The sequence below is a fragment of the Pristis pectinata genome, chromosome 26, assembly GCF_009764475.1.
Source record: "Pristis pectinata isolate sPriPec2 chromosome 26, sPriPec2.1.pri, whole genome shotgun sequence".
In the NCBI taxonomy this organism is placed as follows: domain Eukaryota; kingdom Metazoa; phylum Chordata; class Chondrichthyes; order Rhinopristiformes; family Pristidae; genus Pristis; species Pristis pectinata.
In genome coordinates, this window is record NC_067430.1 from 29,244,042 (window position 1) to 29,268,444 (window position 24,403).

At 43.5% G+C, this 24,403-nt stretch overlaps 1 protein-coding gene across 10 annotated transcripts in view; it reads left to right on the forward strand.

Annotated features, from left to right (window-relative positions):
- Positions 1-24,403, forward strand: part of agrn (agrin) — a 501,404-nt gene that overhangs the window by 418,445 nt on the left and 58,556 nt on the right. For all 10 annotated transcript variants that reach the window (XM_052039159.1, XM_052039162.1, XM_052039160.1 and 7 more), the window contains 8 exons: positions 881-1,045; positions 1,802-1,945; positions 4,495-4,619; positions 8,891-8,996; positions 15,347-15,721; positions 20,355-20,486; positions 21,543-21,670; positions 24,166-24,280. In XM_052039159.1, coding sequence (XP_051895119.1) covers positions 881-1,045; positions 1,802-1,945; positions 4,495-4,619; positions 8,891-8,996; positions 15,347-15,721; positions 20,355-20,486; positions 21,543-21,670; positions 24,166-24,280 — 1,290 coding nt within the window. The remainder of the gene's footprint in view (positions 1-880; positions 1,046-1,801; positions 1,946-4,494; positions 4,620-8,890; positions 8,997-15,346; positions 15,722-20,354; positions 20,487-21,542; positions 21,671-24,165; positions 24,281-24,403) is intronic.

Below are 24,403 nucleotides of genomic sequence, written 5' to 3' on the forward strand. Positions count from 1 at the left end.
TTCTTAATGGAATGTACATTTGTGGAGAATTACAAAATATTTCCATTTAAATTTCCATGGTGCGGTTGTACAGGACGCTGGTGAGGCTGCACTTGGGGTATTGTGTTCAGTTTTGGTCACCCTGCTATAGGAAGGATGTTATTAAACTGGAAGGACTGTAGAAAAGATTTACAAGGATGCTGCCAGGACTTGAAGGACTGAGTTACAGGGAGAGGTTGGACAGGCTAGGACTTTATTCCTTGGAGCATAGGAGACTGAGAGGTGATCTGATAGAGGTGTATAAAATCATGAGGGCCATAGATAGGGTGAAGGCACACAGTCTTTTCCCCAGGGTTGAGGAATCAAGAACTAGAGGGCGTAGGTTGAAGGTGAGAGGGGAAAGATTTAATATGGTCTTGAGGGGCAACATTTTTATGCAAAGGGTGGTATCTATTTGGAACGAGCTGCCAGAAAAAGTGGTTGATGCAGGTACAACAACAACTTTTGAAAGACACTTGGACAGGTACATGGATTGGAAAGGTTTAGAAGGTTAATGGGCCAAACACTGGCAAATGGGACTAGCTTGGATGGGGCATTTTGGCGGCATGGGCCATTTGGGCCGAAGGGCCTGTTTCTATGCTGTATAACTCAATGAAATGTTTGCCATAATTCATCCATTGGCAAGTCTCTCAAACTAATTTCTAAATCCATTTTACCCAGTTCAGTTCTCATTCCAATGAAATCGGCTTGGCTGTACATCTGTGATGTTTTTTATCCAATCTTCAGAAAATTTTTATTTTGATTCCTATTATGGTTAAAATTGTAATCTCAAGTAAGTTAAGATGCTGCACTGTGTATTCAAGGAACAAATGGAAAATGTTTGTTAACGTGACCCTTCCAGGCACCTGCGAGTGTAATAGGTATGGATCGTACAGTGAAACATGTAGCCCCAGCACTGGTCAATGCTCCTGCAAACCAGGTGTGGGAGGTCTGAAGTGCGACCGTTGCGAACCTGGATTCTGGAATTTCCGAGGCATCGTCATAGATGAGAAGAGCGGATGTACTCGTAAGTGAAACGCTAAGTCCTTTAACTGTGGTGTAGGATGCAGAGGTGGGGCAATCGTTGTGTCTGCCCCTTTCCTGTTCTTGTCACTTGTCTGTCCAAATGGATCAATGATTGTATCAGCTGTCACGCCGCTGGGAGTCATGTTACGTGTAGGTGAATGAGTGTAACGTTGTTGGAACGCACCTCAGCGCATTGTTCTAACAAGGGGAAATATTTACTCAGCCTTCTTGCAGCAAGTGTGTGAATGTGAATACCAGGCTTACACTCAACAAAGGTCCCTTTCAGCGGGTCAGTAACGCTCACCATGTGATCTCAGGGGAAGGTCTTCCTTCCACCTTTGGAGCCTATATCTGGATAAGTTCCAAATGTCCCAGCTAGATCAGCAGGTTGGACATTTCATGCAGCCTCTACATCCCAAATGAGAAAGGAAATGACCAAAGATTTTGCTCCTGATCTCCATCCAGTGACATCACAGAAAATAGGAGCGGGACCTCTGATAGATTGAAATCCCGATGTACACTAACATTTCCCAATCTCTCACCATTTTAAATTTCCTGAGCATTTCTGTTTAGAGCACAGCACTCTTAAAGTAAGGACTTTGGTGAGTAAGGAGGGTTAGTTTGTTTTAATTTAATTGTATAATTATTTTTTAACTAAGTCATAGTAAAGGGCAAAGAATGCAAAATGTTTGTGGTGTGCACCGATGCTTCTAATATACCTGCAGTAACATGTCCTGTTACTCTCTTCCTTGCGCAGCATGTAATTGTGATCCACTTGGGGCTGTTCGGGACGACTGTGAACAGATGACAGGACTGTGCTCCTGTAAGGCAGGGATCAACGGAATGAAGTGCAACCAGTGTCCTGATGGCAGTAAACTGGGCCCAAATGGCTGTGATCAAGGTGAAGGCATTGACTGGTACAGAGAGAAGATTTAGCGCTACTTCTGGTTCATTTGCAATGTCTGGTTCACTTGCAATATATGCTAATGACCTGGGTGAAAATGTAGGCAGTCTGATTAGTAAGTGTGCAAATAACACAATCATAAAAAGACACAGCAGGATATAAATCAGTTTGAATTTTGGGCAGAGAAAATGGCAGATGGAGTTTAATCTGGACAAGTGTAAAGTTTTAGGAAGTCAAATGTAAGGGGAAAGTATACAGTAAATGGCAGGACCCTTAGGAGCACTGACGTACAGAGGGATCTTGGGGTGCAAATCCATAGCTCTCTCAGAGTGGCCACACAAGTGAATGGGGTGATAATGGAGGTGTATGGCACCCTTGCCTTCATCAGTTGGAGCACTGAGTACAGCAGTTGGGAAGTCATGTTGCAGCTGTATAAAACTTTGGTCAGGCCACTTTTGGAGTATTGTGTGCAGTTCTGGTCGCCACACTATAGGAAGGATGTTGAGGCTTTGGAGGGGGTGCAGAAGAGGTTCACCAGGATGCTGCCTGGATTGGAGAGTATTAGCTGAAAGAAGTTTATGAAACTACTCGAACATAGATCGGGTAGATAGAGTCTTTTTCCCCGGGATGGAAACATCAAATACAAGAGGACAGAGGTTTAAAGCGAGAGGGGGAAAGCTTGAAGGAGATTTATGAGGTATTTTTTTACCCAGAAACAGTAGGTGCCTGGCACATGCTCCCAGGGAAGATGGTAGAAACAGATAAAATAGTAGTGTTTAAGAAGCACATGAACGGGCAGGGGATATAGACTATGTGCTGGCAGGTCAGATTAAGTTAGAATAGCATCATGTTCAGCACAGACATGGTGGGCTGTAGGGCCTATTCCTGCATTGTGCTGTTTGATGTTCCATGCTCTATGTTCTTCACTGACATGGTTTCAAGACACCGTATAAGTATTTGTTTTCAGAGAGTTTCAGCCTAAGTGCAATCAACGGAACAAAATAGGAAAGTGGAACTGCAGTTGCTTTATCAGGCGTGATGCCTCTCAGCACCTGGATGATGGTGATAGTTGTTGGCATTCAGTGGAGCCCTGTGATTGGCAGTGGAGTGCTCAGTGTTTTAAATAAATTTACTGCTGCTGACACTTTGCTAGCACAGTTACTGGACTGGTGTCCAGAGTTCAGTATTCTTGATCTGGAGACATGGCTTCCACTTGCGTAAAAACTGGAAAATTTAAACTCAAACAATGAAATAAATATGGAACCAAAAATCTCGTCACACATCCTGCAATTACTGGAATATTGTTCACAGATAACCTTCTGCTGTCCTTAATAAAAACAGAAAGTGCTGGAAACACTCAACAGATCAGACAGCATCTGTGGAAAGAGAAACAGAGTCAACATTTCATCTCAGAGACCCTTCCCTTTCCAAAGATGCTATCCAACCCGCTGAATGTTTCCAGCATCTTCTGTTTTTATTTCAGATTTCCAGCATCTGCGGTTTGTTTGATTTGAATTGGTAAATTGGTTTATCATTGTCACATGTACCGAGGTACAATGAAAAATTTTGTTTTGCATGCCATCCATACAGATCATTTCATCACATCAGTGCATTGAGGTAGTACAAGGGAAAACAATAACAGAATGTAGAATAAAGTGTTACAGTTACAGAGAAAGTGCAGTGCAGGCAGACAATAAGGCGCAAGGTCATAACGAGGTAGATTGTGAGGTCAAGAGTCCATCTTATTGTACAAGGGGACCGTTGAATAGTCTTATAACAGCAGGATAGAAGCTGTCCTTGAGCCTATCCTTGATTTTTATCTTTTGTCACCTTTGCTTGGTATACATGACTCTAAACCTTCCAGTCTGAATGATTCGCTTAACTTCCGTCTGAGAATGAGACACACACTTGCGGGGAAGTTGGGAAAGAGGAATCATTGTTGGCCTTATGTCCATATGCTATGAATGACTGTGTAAATAATATAAATTCAGTTGGAGACTATAATAAAAATTATAAATTGAAATAAAAATCTGCAGACGCCTCAAATCTGAAACAAAAATCAGTGGAGAGTGGAAAAGAGTCAATGCGTCAATAAGTGACCCTTCAATAGAAATATTGAAATTCACAGCAGATCAGTTGGTGTCTTTAAAGAGAAGTGCAAATGAACATCTCCACTGTAGACACTCCATTAAGCTGGAATTTTATTTACAGAAGTACAACTGGTTATTCTTTTGTTTGCGAATCCTGTTGGATTTGTTGTAAATTTCCTTGTATTTTTATCTTCTAACTTACGAATCTCTGATGATCAGAGTTGTAGCAGTAACGCTCTAAGTTGTCAACATGAGGGCACAGGCAGTAAGATGAACGGGAATGTTATTTTCGGGTGGTAGAGGGGCAGTGCTTAAGTGGTGCTTCAACCAACCTGAACTAAGAAGTCAAGCGACGATGGCCTCCTTCTGTGCCATTGGGTAACTTTGCTGCCCAATGACTCTCAGAAAGTGAATGAAGATGGAGTCGAATTAAGTTGTAATTCTATCTTCCGACAGACCCATCTGTTTCCCGGATATGTACCGAACATCTTTGTCAGTACGGAGCGACTTGTAAGAACTCTAGTGGACAAGCTTATTGTGAATGTCCACCTCCCATCTGCCCGGCAAATAAACAGTATAAGGTAAGGTCATCACTGGGAACACTCGCATTTCACCTTCATTCCAAAATACTGGAAGTCAGGAAAAAAAACATTAAAATAGTTTGTTTCACGTTGATTATTAATTTGGAATACTTGGAGATATAAGCTCTAATGCTATTTCCTTTTGATCTGTTTAAACAATCTTGGTCAACAATTGAGGTGAGAAATCTTTAAAAAAAACGGAAAAAAAAGGTATGTGAGAGTTACAGAGAAGAACATTGATAAGTGAAGGTATTAACTTGCTGCAAAAATCCAATACAAAAGTCAAGCCCTACTGCAACACCGTCTATAAAATGATTCAGAGGTAACAGAGACCTGGGGTCCATTAAAGACAGGGTCAGTCAAAACTATCATGGATAATAAAAATTGGTGTATGAATATTTTCTTGGTTGAAAGATAGATCCCAACATGTGTAGTGCAGGGAAGACTGGAAATTAGCCAAGGGAAAGAATTTAGTGAGTGTGAGGTACAACCAAAAGAAGTAGGAAGTAGACCTTTCAACCCCCTGAGTCCGCTCTGCCGTTCAATGGAATCATGGTTCCATTCTTCCATTCTATGTTTCTGCCCTTTCCCCATAGCCTAGATTCCCTTACTGATCAGAAATCTCTCTTAAGTATAGTCAAAATCGAGTTTATTGTCATGTACACAAGTACATGTATACAGACATACAATGAAAAACTTGCAGCAGCATCACAGGCACATAGCATCAGATACACAACATTCACAAGCAAAACACAAATTAAATATCAATTATACAATATTATACAAGAAAGAACATGGTTAGAACAAAAAAAGACAAAGTCCGTTGTCGTGCAAAGTGGTCAAATTGGTCATAGTGTTGCTATACTGAGGTAGTGATTAGGATTGTGCAGGTTGGTTCAGGAACTGAATGGTTGAAGGGAAGTAGCTGTTCCTGAACCTGGTGGTGTGGAGACTTCAGGCTTCTGTACCTCCTGCCTGATGGTAGCTGTGAGAAGATGGAATGGCCTGGGTGGCGGGGATCTTTGATGATAGATGTTGCCTTCTTGAGGGAGCGCCTCATGTAGATACTTCCAGTGGTGGGGAGGGATGTGCCTGTGAGGTATTGGGCAGAGTCCACTACTCTCTGCAGTTTCTTATGCTCCTGCGCATTCGAATTGCCGTACCGGACCATGATGCAACCAGTAAGGATACTTTGAACAGTACATCTGCAGTACATCTGTAGAAGTTTGTTAGAGTGTTGGGTGACATATACCAAAGCACTCTCCCCTCACAGTTCTCTGCAGAAAGGCATTCCAAAGACTCGCAACTCTCTGGAAGAAGAAATGCTTCCTAATCTTTGTCTTAAATGGGGCCCCTTATTTTGAGACCACCACTCCCACCCGCCCCCTGCTCCCGGTTCTGGATTCTCTCTCAGCTTTTTCCCAGTGTAGCTCTTTAGGAATAGAACATAGAATATAGAACATAGAACAGTTCACCACAACAACAGGCCCTTCGGCCCACCTTGTCTGTGCTGACTACAATGTCAAATTACACTAATCCCACCTGCATACACACAGTCTATATCTCCCCATTCACTGCCTGTTCACGTGTCTGTCTATTGTATCACCATTGTATCTGCTTACACCACCTCCCCTTGGCAACACTTCCAAGCACCCACCACTCTCTGTGTAAAACACTTGCCTCGCAGATCTCCTTTAAGCTTTCCCCCTCCCACCTTAAAGCTATGCCCTCCAGTATTTGGCATTTCCAACCCGGGGGAAAAAGACTGACTATCGATCCTCCTTATGCCTCTCATAATTTCATAAACTTCTATCAGGTCTCCCCTCAGCCTCCAGCACTCCAGAGAAAACAACCCATGTTTGTCCAACCTCTCCTTATAGCCCATTCTCTCTAATCCAGGCAACATCCTGGCGATCCTCCTCCGCACCCTCTCCAAAGCTTCACATCCTTTCTGTAATGGGACGACCAGAACTGCGCACAATACTCCAAGTGTGGCCTAACCGAAGTTTTATACAGTTGCAATGTGAATTCCTGACTTGTATACTTAATACCCTGACCGATGAAGGCAAGCATGCCATACACCTGCTTTGCCCCCCTCTCTACTTGTGTTGCCACTCTCAGGGAGCCGTGGACTTGCACCCCAAGATCCCTCTGTACATCAGAGCTTCTAAGGATCCTGCCATTTACTGTTGACTTACCCCTTACATTTGACTTCCCAAAGTACAACTCACACTTGTCCGGTTACGTGTTTCAATAAGATCACCTCTCATTCTTCTAAATTCCAACCTTTCCTTGTAGGGTGATCCCAGCCAACTTTCTGGGAACCACTTCCAATTAAATGTATCTTTCCTTAGAAATAGCAAGCTGAACAGGCCAGCACAGTGGTGCCGCTGTCTCAAAAGTGCAGTGACCCGGGTTCGATCCTGACTTCTGGTGCTGTCTGTGTGGAGTTTACACGCTCTCCCTGTGACTGCGTGAGTTTCCCTGGGTGCTCCAGTTTCCTCCCATGTCCCAAAGATGTGCGGTTGCTGGGTTATTTGGTGGTTATAAGTTGCCCCCTCTGTGTAGGTGGGTTGCAGGAGAACTAGGGGGTATTAATGGGTGAGTAGGAGAGACTATTTTATCAGGAAATAAGTGAGGGAATGGGATGGCTCTGAGAGCTAGCATAGACTGGATGGGCTGAATGGTCTCCTGTGTCATAAGGAAATATGAAAACTGCTAACAATCTAGTTATGGTCTCATTAGTGCCTTGTACAGTCACTGTCAAGTTGAATACAAAATTCTATCATTCTATAATCACTTCTTCCTCAGGGATCCAATTCTGTGGCCATTTATATAACATGCTTCATTCCCCATTACCAGGTACAAGATAGTCTGTTCCCTGGTTGACTCCATAACGTATTGCTCAAGGAAACTATCCTGAATGCAGTCTAGGAAATTGTTCTTGTAGCTATCCTTTCTAATTTAACTAATCTAATCTTCATGAAGATTAAAGTCGCCTAGAATCATTGCCCTGTTATTTTAATGCCCATATTATTTGTTGATTTATACACGATATTATAGTGTGACTGCTGTTTGGGAGTCTATAGACTACAGCGTCTAGAAGAAATAATGTAAAAGTGAGACTGCAGGGACAAATTTTGACCCAGGGTAGTAAAAGATATAAGTGCGTTTGTGGTAATATGCCAAAGCTCTCTGGTTTGGAAATTCCAAATGTCACTCTTTCATTTAAAAAGGGAAGAGAATGAGAGAAAATATGGAGCTAAAATAAGCCTGTTTTAACCTCTGGTGTAGGGACAGTTATTGGAATCAAATGTCAACGACAGGGTGACTGCATGTCGGTTCATGGGGAGCTGATGACGGACAGTCAGCACCTGACTATCCTTGTTCAATGGATTGTGAAGGTCATTAGCAGAGTGCATGGTGAGTTGTCAAGAGGGACTTCATTGTGACATTTGTTAAGGTTTTGCAGAGGCATTTACCACTTGTAAAGGGCAGAGGTAAAAGGACTTGTTCGCTAATTGGCAGGATGTTGCCAGTGAAGTTCACGAGTCGAAAGTCAAGTTTACTGTCATATGTACAGGTGCAATGAAAAACTTACTTGCAGCAGCATCACAGGTACATAGCATCAGATAAGCAGCGTTCACAAGAAAAACATAAATTGCACAAAATGATACAACAAGGAACACAATTAGAGCAAAAGAAGCCCATTGTAGTGCAAAGTGGTCATAGTGTTACTGTACTGAGGTAGTGGTGAGGGATGTGCCGGTTGGTTCAAGAACCGAATGGTTGAAGGGAAGTAGCTGTTCCTGAACCTGGTGGTGTGGGACTTCAGGCTTCTGTACCTCAGAGATCCTGGCCTTGTTCCACGTTTATCGGTGGCTTCCTTGAGGGAATAAAGAGTTGAATGTCCACAAGTTGTATATCCAACAAGTTTGCAGACTGGAGGTTCATCTGTAGGTGCAAGCTTTTACAAAGGAATATAAATGAGGTTTTCAGCATTTCTACAGCAGAGACGTGTAATGGAAGGAAATGTGAGGACAAATCAAATCTTGTGTGACTGGAATGTATTTAAATGACCAAAAGCTAGAGCATGAGTTCAAAGATGGATGGAATTGGAAGACAAGTAACCCTGATCCAGCTGGATCTCAGAACACAGCAGACGGGCTGAAGACCATTTCCTGTTCTTGTACTTTTCTGAGATGCTTGTGGCGTAATTCTGATGATGAAGAGTGTGACCTTTGCTCTTTTACTTCCTTGCATGTTGTCAGGTCTGTGGCTCTGATGGAGTAACCTATGCAAATGAGTGCCAGCTCAAAACCATTGCATGTCGCCAGGGTACAGTGATCACCATCGCACACAAGGGCCCTTGTCAAGGTAAGGCTGCTGATCGTATTGTAATTGGGCTGGGAATCTGGGAATTGTAATCTGAGTGAGAAGAAACACTCTGGATGGTTGCTGTAGATACTGAACTTACTACCCAAGTGGACAGACAAAACTTCCAAAGCTGAAAAACAATCTCATCATTATGGGGCAGTGTTGTAAGGCATGTTGGACACAGAGTGAAGCCATTCTGGGGTTATAAAATCACCAGGGAGATGATTGTAAATTGGTTTATTATTGTCACAAGTACCGAGGTGCAGTGAAAAACATTGTTTTGCATACCGTTCATACAGATCATTTCATCACATCAGTACATCGAGGTAGTACAAGGGAAAACAATAACAGAATGCAGAATAAAGTGTTAAGGTTACAGAGAAAGTGCAGTGCAGGCAGACAATGAGGTGCAAGGCCATGATGAAATTGATTGTGAAGTCAAGAGTCCATCTTATTGTCCTTGAATAGTCCTATAACAGCGGGATAGAAGCTGTCCTTGAGCCTGGTGGTATGTGCTTTTTGTATCTTCTGCCTGATGAGAGAGGGGAGAAGAGAGAATGTCCAGGGTGCGTGGAGTCTTTGATTATGCTGGCTGCTTTACCGAGGCAGCGAGAAGTGTAGACAGGGTCCATGGAGGGGAGGCTGGTTTCCGTGATGTGCTGAGCTGATATTCCTAATTAATGCTTTTCTCCAGGATAGCTCCATTTGATATCCTGCAGGTTTTATTCAACAATAGTATTCATTCTGTTAGTTTTCCAGCCAATCAGAGGTTGTCAGCTGACTGTAGTTCCTTTCGCCTGTCAATAGAAGCACCCCTGGGGCGTAGTCTGGATGACCCCATGACTCAGTAATCCTTTCCCCACATCCCTGACCCCCAGCCCATTTCTGGAGGAGGTTCCACAATGGGTTGCCAGGTTAATGTCCAGAGGACAAAGACAGAGCCTTCCTTGTGTTTACAGTTTCATAAGCCCACTGTATATAATGACCAGACTAAAAGCATTGAGAAGATTTGCCCCTACATTTCGGCAGCACAGTGGTGCAGCAAGTGGACCCGGTGCTGCCTGTGTGGAGTTTGCACGTTCTCCCTGTTACCATGTGGGTTTCACCCTGAGTGCTCCAGTCTCCTCCCACGTCCCAACGAGATGCAGGTTGGTAAGTTAAATGGCTGCTGTAAATTGCCCCTGGTGTGTGCGTGATGGGTAAAATCTGGGAGGAGTTGATTGCAATGTGGGGAGAGTAAAATGGATTAGTGTAGGATTAGTGTGTATGGGTGCTTGCTGGTCAGCATGGACTCGGTGGGCCGAAGGGCCTATGTCCATGCTTTATGACTGTGATTTGGCATTTATTTCAGCCTCTTCCATACAAAAAATGGCTGACCTGGTGTGGGTGAAGCACCTTCTTGTACATTTGAGAAGTTCATGCTCCTGTGTCGTATAAACTAGTGCAATTCTCACTCAAAACCATCTGAATTTTGCACATCACACACCAAATGCTCATTTAATTTCCTGACTGGGCTTTTCACACAATTTCATGTAGCTCCTCATGAAAGTGTCAGAAATCAAAACCCCTGCAGCCTGTCCTGAAGTCACTGTAAACATTTTTAAAAAGTGTATGCTTGCATACAGTGACCTAATGGTTCAGTTACTGCACTATCAGTTCGAACCCATTGATCCAGAGGCATGAGATTGAATCCCTCCACTGGGGATTTAAATCCAAGTAATTCGATCAATCTAGAGTTTATAAAAGAAAAGGCTAGCCTTAGTAACAATGAAATAAGATATATATAAGATATCTTTATTAGTCACATGTACATCGAAACACACAGTGAAGTACATCTTTTGCGTAGAGCGTTCTGGGGGCAGCCCGCAAGTGTCACCAAGCTTCCAGCGCCAACATAGCATGCCCACAACTTCCTAACCCGTACGTCTTTGGAATGTGGGAGGAAACCGGAGCACCTGGAGGAAACCCACGCAGACACGGGGAGAACGTACAAACTCCTTACAGACAGCGGCCGGAATTGAACCCGAGTCGCTGGCGCCGTAATAGCGTTACACTAACCGGTACACTACCGTGGTAAAAACCTATCTGATTCACTAATGTCCTTCAGGGAAAGAAATCTGTTCTTATCAAGTCTGGCCTATATGTGACTCAAGACCCACCAATGTGGTTGACTCTTAACTGTTGCCTCAGTTCTGGATTATTTATTAGTGAGCGATAAATCCTGGCCTTGCCTGTGATGTCACATCCCTTGCATGGATAAATAAAAAGGGATTCTATTTCACTTCTTTGGCGACCGTTGTTTTGTTGAGAGTTTCCATCGAAAGGTAACAACTTTATACACCCAATTTTTAGTACAGAACACCCCCACGTTAGTTGGGGGGGGGGGGGTGGGATTGTTGTGATCCTAGAAAACTGTCCCTGTCACAACTTTTCCATAACACAAAATCACATCACCTGCGCACGCTTCAAGGAACACAAGGTGAAAAAAAATTGTGTTTATTTATTTACCTGTTCCGCATGAATTTACGAAGAGTGAGTTTTTAGTCTGTATGTCAGATTTTTTGGTAGTGTTTTATGAATTCCTTAAGGGCAAATATCCATTCCCCATAGAGGGATTGCCTGTACCAATCTGTTGTCATCATCGATGCAGTTCAGCTATTTGCAGTCAAGCTTGCAATTAATGGTTGGAGCTGAAGTGGATCATTCGCAACCTATTTAGGTGTAAGCCTTGGATTTACAGGGAACCCAGTTACAGGGAAGTACAGAGATAACAGCTGACAAAACACATATCAGTTCAACTGTCCCTTGGATTGGATGGGTAGTGGTTATTGAAGGAAATGTGGATTAGGGGATTGTACTTGCTGCATGATTGCATTGGCCACAACAAGCTTGCCTATGAATGGGGTCCCTTGGTTGTGATGTAACCTAACTCTGTAAAATGGGCAGATTATTGATAGTTCTTTATATTTCCTTAGTACATAGAAGGAGCCCATTTGGCCTATCAGGTCTATGCTGGCTCTCGGAGCAATCCCATCAATCCTGTCCCCCCACTTATTTCCCATTAACCTCTTCTCTCTTCCACACCCATTAATTTCCCCCAATCCTCCTACCAGCTGGCGGTAGTTTACAACAGCCAATTAACCCAGCAACCCACTGGACTTTGGGATGTGAGAGGAAACCAGAGCACCCCTGAAGAAACCCACAGAGGCACAGAGAGAACGTATAAACTCCACACAGGCAGCACCGGGGGTCAGGATTGAACCTGGGCCACTGGAGCTGTGAGGCAGCAGCTCTACTTCCTGTGCCACTGTGCTGCCTACCTACATTTGCTGTGGTTCTATAATTGTTAAACCTTCATGCTACTGTCGGCACACACGGATCAATTGAAACATCCTGGTAGAACTTTTTCAAAACCTTCTAATCCTAAAGAAAATGGTTGGGAATTGATCCTTGTAACCCCTCTGACTTTTAAATACGTGTCTCATATTTTAAATCAAGCAACAATTGAATGGGATTAGTTTAAATAATTGGAATTCAGCTCAATTTTTGCAAATTTTTGCATTTCTTTCCGCCCGTTCTTCCCTGGCTCCCATGGTGGGACTAGCCCAGGTTGCCCACCCTGTACCTTTGCCCAGTGGGTTTTTGCAACCAATTAAGTGTTGGTTCTGCTATTCAGTCCACACCTAAAACCACAGATCACAGAGCAGATTGAGGCATCCCAGCTTTTGTCTTTGATCTAACCATAAAAACTAAAGAAAGATCAAAAGGTTGCAAAGGGGACCTCAGCCTGCAGTGCGTCTACTGCCTTTTACCAAATACACACTTCTGACTGCATGAATGTTCTAGTAATCATAATGCGTTCATGATTTAGGATGGAGGCTGGAACTGATATTTGTACACAAACATTTCGCCAACTGCAGTGCAATTTTTCCTCCAGGACGTTTTGTTGGATCCACAGTTACTTCCTCCAGTTGTTTTGAACACAACATCTGTTGAACTATTTAGTAAATGGTGTGTGGGACACTGCTGGGGGAAAATGCACAGCAAATTCCATTAGCCGCTCGTTGGCCCTCTCAAGCCTGTGAATGAAGATGTTGTCATTTCCTCGCTTTCCCTCTGAGAAATGCGGTGGTAATGAATCACATCTGCCGCCGCTCACTGACCGATTGCAAGTGGAAGCACACTCTGAAGCTAAAACGTGTCTGGGTTCGGAAAGCATTCCTGGGCATGTCAGCGGAAGTTCATATGCTTTGCAACAGTCATCGGAAACATGCGATGCACATTCAGGAATGCGCTTCCAGCACGGTGAATATCTTGTGCAGATGTTCGTTCGCCGATTGTATATTTTTCAAGCAGCAGCAACACCCTGAACTCCTGCCTTTGTGTCCCAGACACTGCCTGCTATCATGTGTTGACGTGGATGGGAGCATCATTCTTATGTTCCACACACATAGTGGTTACTGATGCAGAAAACCATTCACTGCTGTGACTTTTCAGTTCTGCTTCTCTGTCACATAAAATATATTTTGCCTTTAAGAATCTAGATTTTTTTTCCTTTGACTCTGCCATTGGTATTCACCAGGTCAGACAGTTTAGTGGACTTTCAACTCCTGTATTGCCTGGCTAATGTTCATAACCTCCTTGTTTCTGTGTCACATTTGTGTTAGCGGCAGCAAGTGAAATAATAGGTGCTTTGGAGAGGTACGTGCATGTATTTTGCCCTGTTCTGGGAGCCTTAACAAGGGCTGGTGGCCATGTCACTGCTGTGTGATCCCATATTGACTGGATACCATCTGCTCTTCTGTACTTCATGTAACCGGCATTAAAAGTTACATATTTGCACATGATTTACCGAATATTACAACAGATGTTGTGCTCAGAACTACTGGAGGAAACAACAGTGGATCATTAGTGCATTTATAAATAGCAGATGCATGTGCTTGGTGCAGTCAAACTGATTAATGGTACCTCTCCTACACAGGAATTAATAGGTGCACTCTCTCATGTGGTACAGAACCACACAAAGGTACCCGGTTCAAACTTTTGGTCTTTGATTAAAGACTGGAGCTGGAGCTTGGAGATGCTGGGAAATCTGGAGCAACACACAAAAAGCTGGAGGAACTCAGCAGGTCAGGCAGCATCTGTGGAGGGAAACGGATGGTTGACATCTCAGGTTGAGACCCTTCTTCAGGTCCTGATGAGGAGTCTCAACCTGAAACATCAACTGTCCATTTCCCTCCATAGATGCTGCCTGACCCGCTGAGTTCCTTCAGCTTTTTGTGTCTTTGCTTCGTTCTTTGATTTTGGTCAAGGACAAAACTGGGCTGCCTCAACTGGCCCTGACATCCATGGGTTAGTGTGTGGCCTGAGCAGCAGCACTGACACTCAGTGGTCTGGTTTCCTGTCACAAAATCCCACTTGGTCAAGGTGACAGAGAGACCAGGCTGTGCCAGTCGAACACAGCCATGCCATTTGTTGAGAGCATCAGCAAGGAAGACAATAGATGCTTGGGTAATGTGCATGCATGTCGTTTTGTTGTCCTGGGAACCTTTTACATGGGCTGATGACTACATCATTGGTGTATGATCCCAAAATGATTAGAAACCTTCTGCTCTTCTCTACTTCATACACACAGCATTAAATGTTTGGTTTCATGGAGTTAAAAACCAAATGTTAGGAGATTTATGCTTGCATACGTTAAATATTCCGACTGGCTGACAAAATTCTGAAACAGAACTCTGTACGAGCATGACTTATAAGTATTTATTGCTCTTTAAAGATGGGTTGCTCAAACAGAGTCAAAGTCAAAGTCAAGTTTATTGTCACATGCACAAGTCCGTGTGTGCACAGGTGCAATGAAAAACTTACTTGCAGCGGCATCACAGGCACAGAGCATTAGGTACAAAACATTCACAAGAAAAACATAAATTAACAACATAAATTATACAAAATTATACAAAAAAGAACACAATTAGAACAAAAGAAACAAAGTCCATTGTAGTGCAGAGTGGTCATAGTGTTGCTATACTGAGGTAGTGATTAGGCTCATGCAGGTTGGTTCAAGAACCAAATGGTTGACAGGAAGTAGCTGTTCTTGAACCTGGTGGTTCTGTGCCTCCTACCCAATGGTAGCTGCAAAAAGATGGCATGGCCCGGATGGTGGGGATCTTTGATGACAGATGTTGCCTTCTTGAGGCACCGCCTCCTGTAGATACTCCCGACGGTGGGGATCTTTGATGGTAGATGTTGCCTTCTCAAGGATCTGATGCTTAAATGTACCTCAACCTTATGTGTTTGCTTTCCTGAGTATATCTCTGTAATTCAGTGGAAACTATCTTATCTCCCCATAGGAACTCCGCCAAGGCCAGCCCCCACACCCTCCACCGGCAGTGGCCAGACAACCAAATCGTCCCCAGCACCACTCTCACCTTCACCGAGAGAAGATCTGCCCAAACGGATAGAGAAGGAAAATGTATCAGATCTTGAAGCAAAGCTTCCTCCCGTCTCCACAGCACGGCCCATCCAGACAACAAGACCACAGGTCCAAACTAAGACGTCCACAGTTACCGGAGGTCCTGCCGTCACTGGTTACCCTGCCACTTCCTGGTCAGCAAAATTGCCCATTCCATCCGAACCTCCAGATCTGTCGGGTAGTGGGGACTTCAGCGGGGACACCGATCTCGAAGCAAGCGGTGATCTGGAAGCAAGTGGAGCAGAGCCTCTGGGTAACATGATTCGATTTCCTTTAGTGAGATAAGTCATGAATGCAAGAGAGCCCTTGTTCATAATGTGAGAGAATGTCCTGGAATTATTGAAACACATACATAGGAGGCTTATCCTCTGGAGCCAGTGTTGTACCTTCACCAAAACAAACATGGTTTGGTGTTGGGAAGAAGCTTATTTCTCAGTTACAAAAAGAAGCAGTTATTTCTTTGCAAGAATTTCCTCGCTTTTTACCGTGAGATTTAACTTCAAGTGTGGGATAAAATTCCACTTCTGAAGACAAGGATGCTCAATAGTTGTGCAAGGCAACGAGTTAATTGTTACCATAAGACCATAAGATGTAGGAGCAGAATTAGGCCATTCGTCCCATCGAGTCTGCTCCGCCATTCAATCATGGCTGATTTTTTTTCTCAACCTCATTCTCCTGCCTTCTGCCCGTAACCCTTAACCCCCTTACCAATCAAGAACCTGTCAATTTCTGCCTTAAGTACACCCAATGTCTTGGCCTCCACAGCCGTCTGTGGCAACGAATTCCACAGATTCACCACCCTCTGGCTGAAGAAATTCCTCCTCATCTCTGTTCTAAATGTCCCTTTATTCTGAGGCTGTGCCCTCAGATCCTAGACTTTCCCACCGATGGAAACGTCCTCTCCACATCCACTCTATCCAGGCCTTTTAGTATTCGGTAGGCTTCATTGAGATCCCCCCTCACCCTTCTGAACATTGAGTACAGGCCCAGAGACATCAAACGCTCCTCATAGGTTAACCCTTTCATTCCCGGGATCATTCTTGTGAACCTCCTCTGGACCCTCTCCAGGGCCTGCACATCTTTCCCTAGATACGGGGCCGAAAATTGCTCACAATATTCCAAATGCAGTCTGACCAACCCCTCATAAAGCCTCAGCAGTACATCCTTACTTTCATATTCCAGTCCTCTCAAAAGGGACATCCTTTATTCTGAGGCTGTGCCCTCAGATTCTGGACTCTACTACTAATGGAGACATCCTCTCCACGTCCACTCTATCCAGGGCTACGTTAACTGCTTGGATGTTTTTAATCTTATATCTTACATACTCAGAGAATGGAGGGAGATGGAAATACTGTAAAAAGGGAAAGGTTCAGTCAAGATGGTGATGGATGGCAGCACACGTTCAAAGGGCTGATTGTAATTTAGTTGAAGGTTTGCAAATCATAGAATGCAGGTGTAATGCATCCAATTCATGTGTGAAAGTTTATAACTAATAACTAAAGTTGAGATCTTTAACAAAGATGGAACGATGTGTCCCAAAGCTGAAGTATGACTAGTAATTTAGAGAAAGTGGCCTCTCCTTTAGAACCTGGCCCACAGGACTTGTTATCACTTGTCCGTCAATATATTTGCCCAGGAATTCAATAGCATTGCTCTTTTTTTAGTGTCACTTGAATGGAAATCGATTTTATTCTTCTTTCTGGAGTGAAAAGTAACGATGACCATTACCAGTCATTCCATGTTAAATTGGTAAATTGGTTTATTATTGTCACATGTACCCAGGTACAGTGAAAAACTTTTCTTACATACCGTTCATATAGATCATTTCATTACATCAGTGCATTGAGGTAGTACAAAGTAAAGCAATAATAGAATGCAGAATGAAGTGTTACGTTTACAGAGAAAGTGCAGTGCAGGTAGACAATAAAGTGCAAGGCCATAGCGAGATAGATCATAGAGAGGTCAAGAGTCCATCTTATCGTACTAGGGGACCGTTCACTAGTCTTATAACAGCGGGATAGAAGCTGTCCTTGAGCCTGGTGGTACGTGCTTTCAGGCTTTTGCACCTTCTGCTCGATGGGAGTGGGGAGAAGAGAGAATGTCCAGGGTGGGTGGGGTCTTTGATTATGCTGGCTGCTTTACCGAGGCAGTGGGAAGTGTAGACAGAGGCCATGGAGGGGAAGCTGGTTTCCGTGGTGTGCTGAGCTGTGTCCACAACTCTCTGCAGTTTCTTGCAGTTCTGGGCAGAGCAGTTGCCATACCAAGCTGCGATGCATCCAAATAGGATGCTTTCTATGGTGCATCGATGAATATTAGTGAGGATTGACGGGGACATGCCAAATTTCTTTAGCCTCCTGAGGAAGTAGAGGTGCTCATGAGCTTCCTTGGCTGTGGTGTCTTCGTGGTTAGACCAGGACAAGCTATTGGTGATGTTCACTCCTAAGAACTGGAAGCTCTCAACCCTGTCAACCTCAGCACCATTGATGTAAACAGGAGCATGTGCACCACTCCCCTTCCTGAGGTCAATGACTAGCTCTTTTGTTTTGCTGACTTTGTGTGTTACTCTGGAAGCTCAGACAGGCTTCAGACAAGGTTCCACCAGTGTGTAGCAAGGTCATCAACCTGTTGCATAAGCTTCATGTTTCATCTTTCCATGAAGACACAGAAGGAGCCCATTTCAACCCACCCAGTCTATGCCACCTCACAGACCATCCTCTTCCCCCAGTAATTTCCCCTTAGCCTGTTCTCTCCACATTCATAGATGAGGAGAAATGTCTTCACTCAGAGAGTGGTGGTGAACCTGTGGAATTCTCTACCACAGAGGAATGCAGAGGCCATGTCAATGAATAGAGTTAAGAAGAATATGGGGAGATTTCTAGACATGAAGGGAAGGGATGAGAGTGAGTAGTGAGACAGAGGATCAGCCATGATTGCATTGAATTGCGGAACAGCCTCAAAGGACTGACTGCCTTGCTCCTGTTCCTATCCTTCTACATTGTACTGGAACTCAACCATCTGCCCTTATTTTTATATTGAAACTCATATAAAGCAGGTATTCTGAAACAGTGCAAGAATTGCATTTTATGCTTTTCAAGTAATTCTGTTAAGTTCAACATACATTAAAGTGCATTGCTGTGAATGGAAAGAGCAATGTAACACTCATTAACTACAGTATTTATCAAGCAGGCAGATGCAATTAAATAATTCATGCCTTACATCTATCTGTTAGTCTCTATTGCGCAGAACTGTACCACAATCTTCATTTGCAGCAAGGGGATTGAAATCAAACATAATTTAGCAATGTTGTGAAAATTGAATAAATAAATGCAAATTGATGCATTTGGTGTATGATGACTTCATTACATTACAGAAGGTTGTCAGGTGTCAGGGTAATATTTTTGGCATGGTATCTCATTTAGAAGCACTGGATAAAAATTTACTCTAAACCTGATTCTTACAAAATGCTCAAGATTACACACTAAAATGATGAATTTCAAACACTTAGTCATTTAATTCCATTGCTCAGAAGGTTGCTTTTTCTCACATCCTGCTGATTTGGTTTGAAGTTCCCTTACCCATTATCTTCACAACATTCAGTTAAGGCACCAATTCCTCTTCAAAAATAGTTGGCAAAAGTAACTTCACGAGATTTGTGGTAGATATTTAGATTTGGCTATCTCAGTCTAACCGCCAACACCATATCAGAGAACAATATATAAAATATAGAAGCAGGAATGGCCAATGTGTCCATTGCATCTCCTCTGCTATTCAGTCAGATAATCTTTTACTGCAACGACACTACCCTGTCCTAACTCCATAATCCCTTGAAGTCATTAATGACTAGAAACTTTGCCATGAATACTCAGTAACTGAGTTTCCCCAGCTCTTTTAGGTCAAGAATTCCAAAGTGTCTGGACCCCTTGGGCTAAGGAATTTCTTCTCATCTTTGTCCTGAATGGCCCAAGCCCTTATTTTGAGACTGTGACCCCTGATTCTAGATACCTCAGCTAGGTGAACATCATCCCCATGTCAAGCCCCTTAAGAATTTCAATGGAGTCACCTCTGATTCTTCTTAATTCTAGAGAGTAATACATTCAGGTCTTCGACAACTAAAATTGATTTCTCATAGCTTGTAACATTAATTTATGAACAGAGTAACTAATGCAATTTTCTTCCAACAACTGGCTTCAAGGTTTAGCATCACATGTTGAAGTTGTACAAGTCATTTGTGAGGTTGCACTTGGAGTACTGTGTACACCTTTGGTCACCCTGTTATCAGAAAGACATGGTTAAACTGGAAAGAGTACAGAAAAGATTTATGAGGATGTTGCCAGGACTAGAGGGCCTGAGTTATAGGGAGAGGTTGGCCAGGCTGGGTCTTTATTCCTTGGAACGTAGGAGAATGAGGGGCAACCTTATAGAAGTGTTTAAAAATATGAGATGCATAGATAAGGTGGACGGTAACAGTCTTTTCCCCAGGGTAGGGGAGTCCAAAACTAGGGGGCATAGGTTTAGGGTGAGAGGGGAAAGATTTAAAAGGGACCTGAGGGGCAACTTTTTCACGCAGAGGGTGGTGAGTATATGGAACGAGCTGCCAAAGGAAGAGGTTGAGGCAGGTAGAACAGTATCATTGAAGAAGCACGAGGGCTGAGAGGGATATGGGCTGAACACAGGAAATTGGGACCAGCTGGGTGGGCACCATGGTCAGCATGGACTGGTTGGGCCGAAGGGCCTGTATCCCTGCTGAATTGTTCTGTGACTCTTCTGTATTGATAGAGTTCTCTCAGATCCTTAATGGGATTGTAGGTTAAGGACTGGAGAAGGGATATGTATAACGACAGCAGTTCAGAGTTCAGTTGACCTAGATTAGCCTTTGTCGTCCATAGGTTTCAACGAGTCTTCGGTAACTATTCCAACACCTGGCCCAATTGAAAGGTCAACGTGCGACAATACAGAGTTTGGCTGTTGTTCCGATGGCAAGACACCATCTGCTGATGGTGAGGGAAGCAACTGCCCACGTAAGTGCCTTCAAAAATGTAAGAAGTGGATGTGTCAGATGTCGTTAGTATTTGTCTGAGGATGGTTTCCTCATGTAGTATTTGTGATAAAGTCCTACACATATCAATAAAGCACAAACCTTGGCCTCTACACAGGAATCTTTTGCTCTTGTAACTTAAACATTGATTTTTAAATTTGTAGCAGTGCAAAGGGAAAAAGCACCCAATTGATTCAAGGGGTGCAGTTTTATCTCTGTATTTTTCATTGCATTACTTGCCCGGATTATCTTCACACACTTGAGAGAATGTTGTTGTGTTAAAACAGCAGCATTCAGCACATTAATTGTGTAAAGGGAACAAAATATCCCCGGTGTTCTTCCTACAATATTGGGATACTGTAGCAGTTCTAAGTCGTGTCTTGGGCAAATTATTTTCTTTCCAAATTATCAAGGAAATCCATAACCCTAAAATGTCAGCATGAAGTTTTCAAAAATTTTGCACATTCCGGCACAAAAGTAGAAAAATGGTTTTTCATATTTTGTAAATTGTAAATTTTGAATAAATTACAGAGAAATGTGTTGGAAATTTGTCTTCCTCAGAACTTCCAATCAAGGACAAAAGCAAATGATCCAACTGAAAGAATTGACTCAATCAGGGACGTATTCATTCTGACGTGAAAGTGTGGTGTCTGAATGCACAGATGCAAAATGCATTTTAATTTCAATGTAAAAGTGAATTGCTCTAGGAGTTTAATTTATTTATTCATTTCCATCTGCCTCTTCTCTAATAATTCTTTCTCTTTGTCTACTTAACTTCTTGCCAACCTCAATAGTTCGGAGCTCTGGAGCAAAACCTGTGGTAACATCTGGTATTTATACACAACCAACCAAGCGTACATTTACACCTATTCCAAGTGTCCTATGATCTACTAATTCAAAGACTCTCATCCTACTAACCCTGAGACTGGCACTACCAATCATTCACCTTCAAGTCGGGACGGTGATACAACCTTGTTTATCATTGCAAATCAGGGTATAGATTAATCCCAAGTTTCCTTCTTCCTTTTGCTTTTGATAGCTACCAAGGTATTCCAAGGAGTCCTCATTTTGGAAGAGGTTGATGGTCAAGAACTTTTCTACACGCCAGAAATGGATGACCCTAAATCTGAACTGTTTGGTGAAACAGCAAGAAGTATTGAGAGTGCTGTAAGTGGCCTTCAGTTAACTGACCGTCAACAGCTTGCATCCTCTGATCTGCACCAACATTAGGCAGACTTCATGAGACCCGTAAATATTTTCACATGAAACAATTGCAAACAATGTTTATGTTGCGATTGTACAAGACGTCGGTGAGGCCACGCTTGGAGTATTGTGTTCGGTTTTGTTCACCCTGTTATAGGAAGGATGTGATTAAACTGGAAAGAGTGCAGAAAAGCTTTACCAGGATGTTGCCAAGACTGAAGGGACTGAGTTATAAGGAGAGGTTAGACAGGCTGGGCCTTTACTCCTTGGAGCGTAGGAGACTGAGGGGTGATCTCACAGAGGTGTATAAAATCACGAGGGGCATAGAAAGGGTGAGCGGTCTTTTTTCCAGGGTTGGGGAATCGAAAACTAGAGGATATAGTTTTAAGGTTAGAGGTGAAAGGTTTAATAAAAACCTGAGGGTCAACTTTTTTACACAGTGGGTGGTTGATATATGGAACCAGCTGCCAGAGGAAGTGGGTAAGGCAGGTACGTAAGAAGTATGGGGACAGGTAAATGGATGATAAGTGTTTAGAGGGATATGGGCCAAGTGCTGGGAAATGGGATTAGCTTGAATATACATCTTGGTCGGCATGGACACGTGGGCCGAAGGGCCTTTTTCCGTGCTGTACAACTCTATGATTCTAATTCTGGTCAGCCCCATCACGGGAAGTAGGTCGAGGCTTTGGAGAGGGTGCAGAAGAGGTTCACCAGCATGCTGCCTCGATTAGAGGGTATGAGCTATCAGGAGAGGTTGGACAAACCTCTCTGGACATTGAAGGCTGAGGGGAGACCTGAGGGAAGTTTATAAAATTATGAGAGGCACAGATAGAGTAGACAGTCAGAATCTTTTCCCCAGGGGAGAAATGTCTAACACCAGAGGACATGCATTTAAGGTGAGAGGGGGAAAGCTTAAAGGGGATGTGCGGGGCAAATTTTTTACACAGAGAGGGGTGGGTGCCTGGAACGCGCTGCCAGGGGTGGTGGTGGAAGCAGGTATGATAGTGGTGTTTAAGAGGCTGTTAGACAGACACATGGATATCCATGAAATGGAGGGATACGGATCATGTGCAGGCAGAAGAGATTTAATTTAATTCGGCATCATGTTCAGCACAGACATCGTGGGCCGAAGGGCCTGTTCCCGTGTTGTATTGTTCTATGTTTGGTGTTCTAATTGGTTTCTGCTTGCATTGCTTTCTGCATCCTGCCCTTCCATTTATCTCGCGTCCCAAGTTAATCTATTTGCTGTGCTGTGTAAGATATTGTCCCAGAGTCAGCTTATCTGTGAGAAACAAATTGGGTATTAATGTCACTGAGTACTGGGGTTGTGGATTCATTCCCTAGCAACCTGCCTCATCCATCTCCATTAGTTCTCCATTGTGTTTGCCTTCGTTCTGAACTAAAATAGACTCACTTGTCACTTTGTGGATGAGGGGCACAGAAAGCTGGTGTCGTCGAGCTGAAAATAAATTAGATTTAAGATTCAAATTGATGGGTATAATTTTATCCACATTCATGCTCCTGTGACCCCATTAGAAGCCCTCAAACACAGCGGTCATTCCCTAATATTATTCTTTGGGAATTTGGTGGTCATTTCGGTATTACATTCAGTTCTGGTCGCCCCATTACAGGAAGGATGTGGAGGCTTTGGAGAGGGTGCAGAAGAGGTTCACCAGGATGCTGCCTGGATTAGAGGGTGTGAGCTATAAGGAGAGGTTGGACAAACTTGGGTTGTTCTCTCTGGAGCGGCGGAGGCTGAGGGGAGACCTGATAGAAGTTTATAAGATGATGTAAATAGAATAGACAGCTGGTATCTTTTCCCCAGGGTTGAAATGTCTAATACCAGAAGACATGCATTTAAGGTGAGAGGGGGAAAGTTTAAAGGAGATGTGCGGGGAAAGTTTTTATACAGAGAGCGGTGGGTGCCTGGAATGCACTGCCAGGGGTGGTGGAAGAGGCAAACGACAGGGGCGTTCAAGAGGCTCTTAGATAGGCACATAAATGTGTGGGCAATGGAAGGATACGGACATTGTGCAGGCAGAAGGGATTAGTTTAGTTGGGCATCTGATTACTAATTTAGTTAGTTCGGCACAACATCGTGGGCCGAAGGGCTTGTTCCAGTGCTGGACTGTTCTATGTTCTATTTTGAAAGATGCTTCACGTTCAGATTTTCCTTTCTTTCTGGTTGTCTTTTGTGGTCCCACTAAACATTGCTCAGTGGTTAGTTGCCTGTTATGGGTTGGCTGCTCATGAGCTAGACTGCGGAAGACCTAACTTTTAGGTCTTCCTAGGTGTTGTGAACCTAACACCTCACAACATTTATGATTGGGAACCTTGCACAGTTGGGTCATCGGTTACTCCTGACAAGAGTGATGGATCACATTGTTTTCAGCCAAGTTTGTGTTGTTTCTAGCTACTGATCATTTAACCATGTGTCCCACAATCTCAACCCCATCCAGCTGAATGAACTCTTGGGGAACTCAAATGTCAAGAAAGATTTTAAGAGTGTCCGTGTGCGTGGCCTGGGTCCCAGCAACTCTGTGCGGACTATTGTTGAAGTCCATTTTGATCCAAGTAAGTGCTAACCTTTCACCCAAGTCCACCTCAACCAAAGCAGCAGCATTGTTTACTGTGGCTGTGTTCTTCTTTTCGGATTTTTGTAACTGCGCTGTGAATGTTCCGATTCGTGATCTTTCC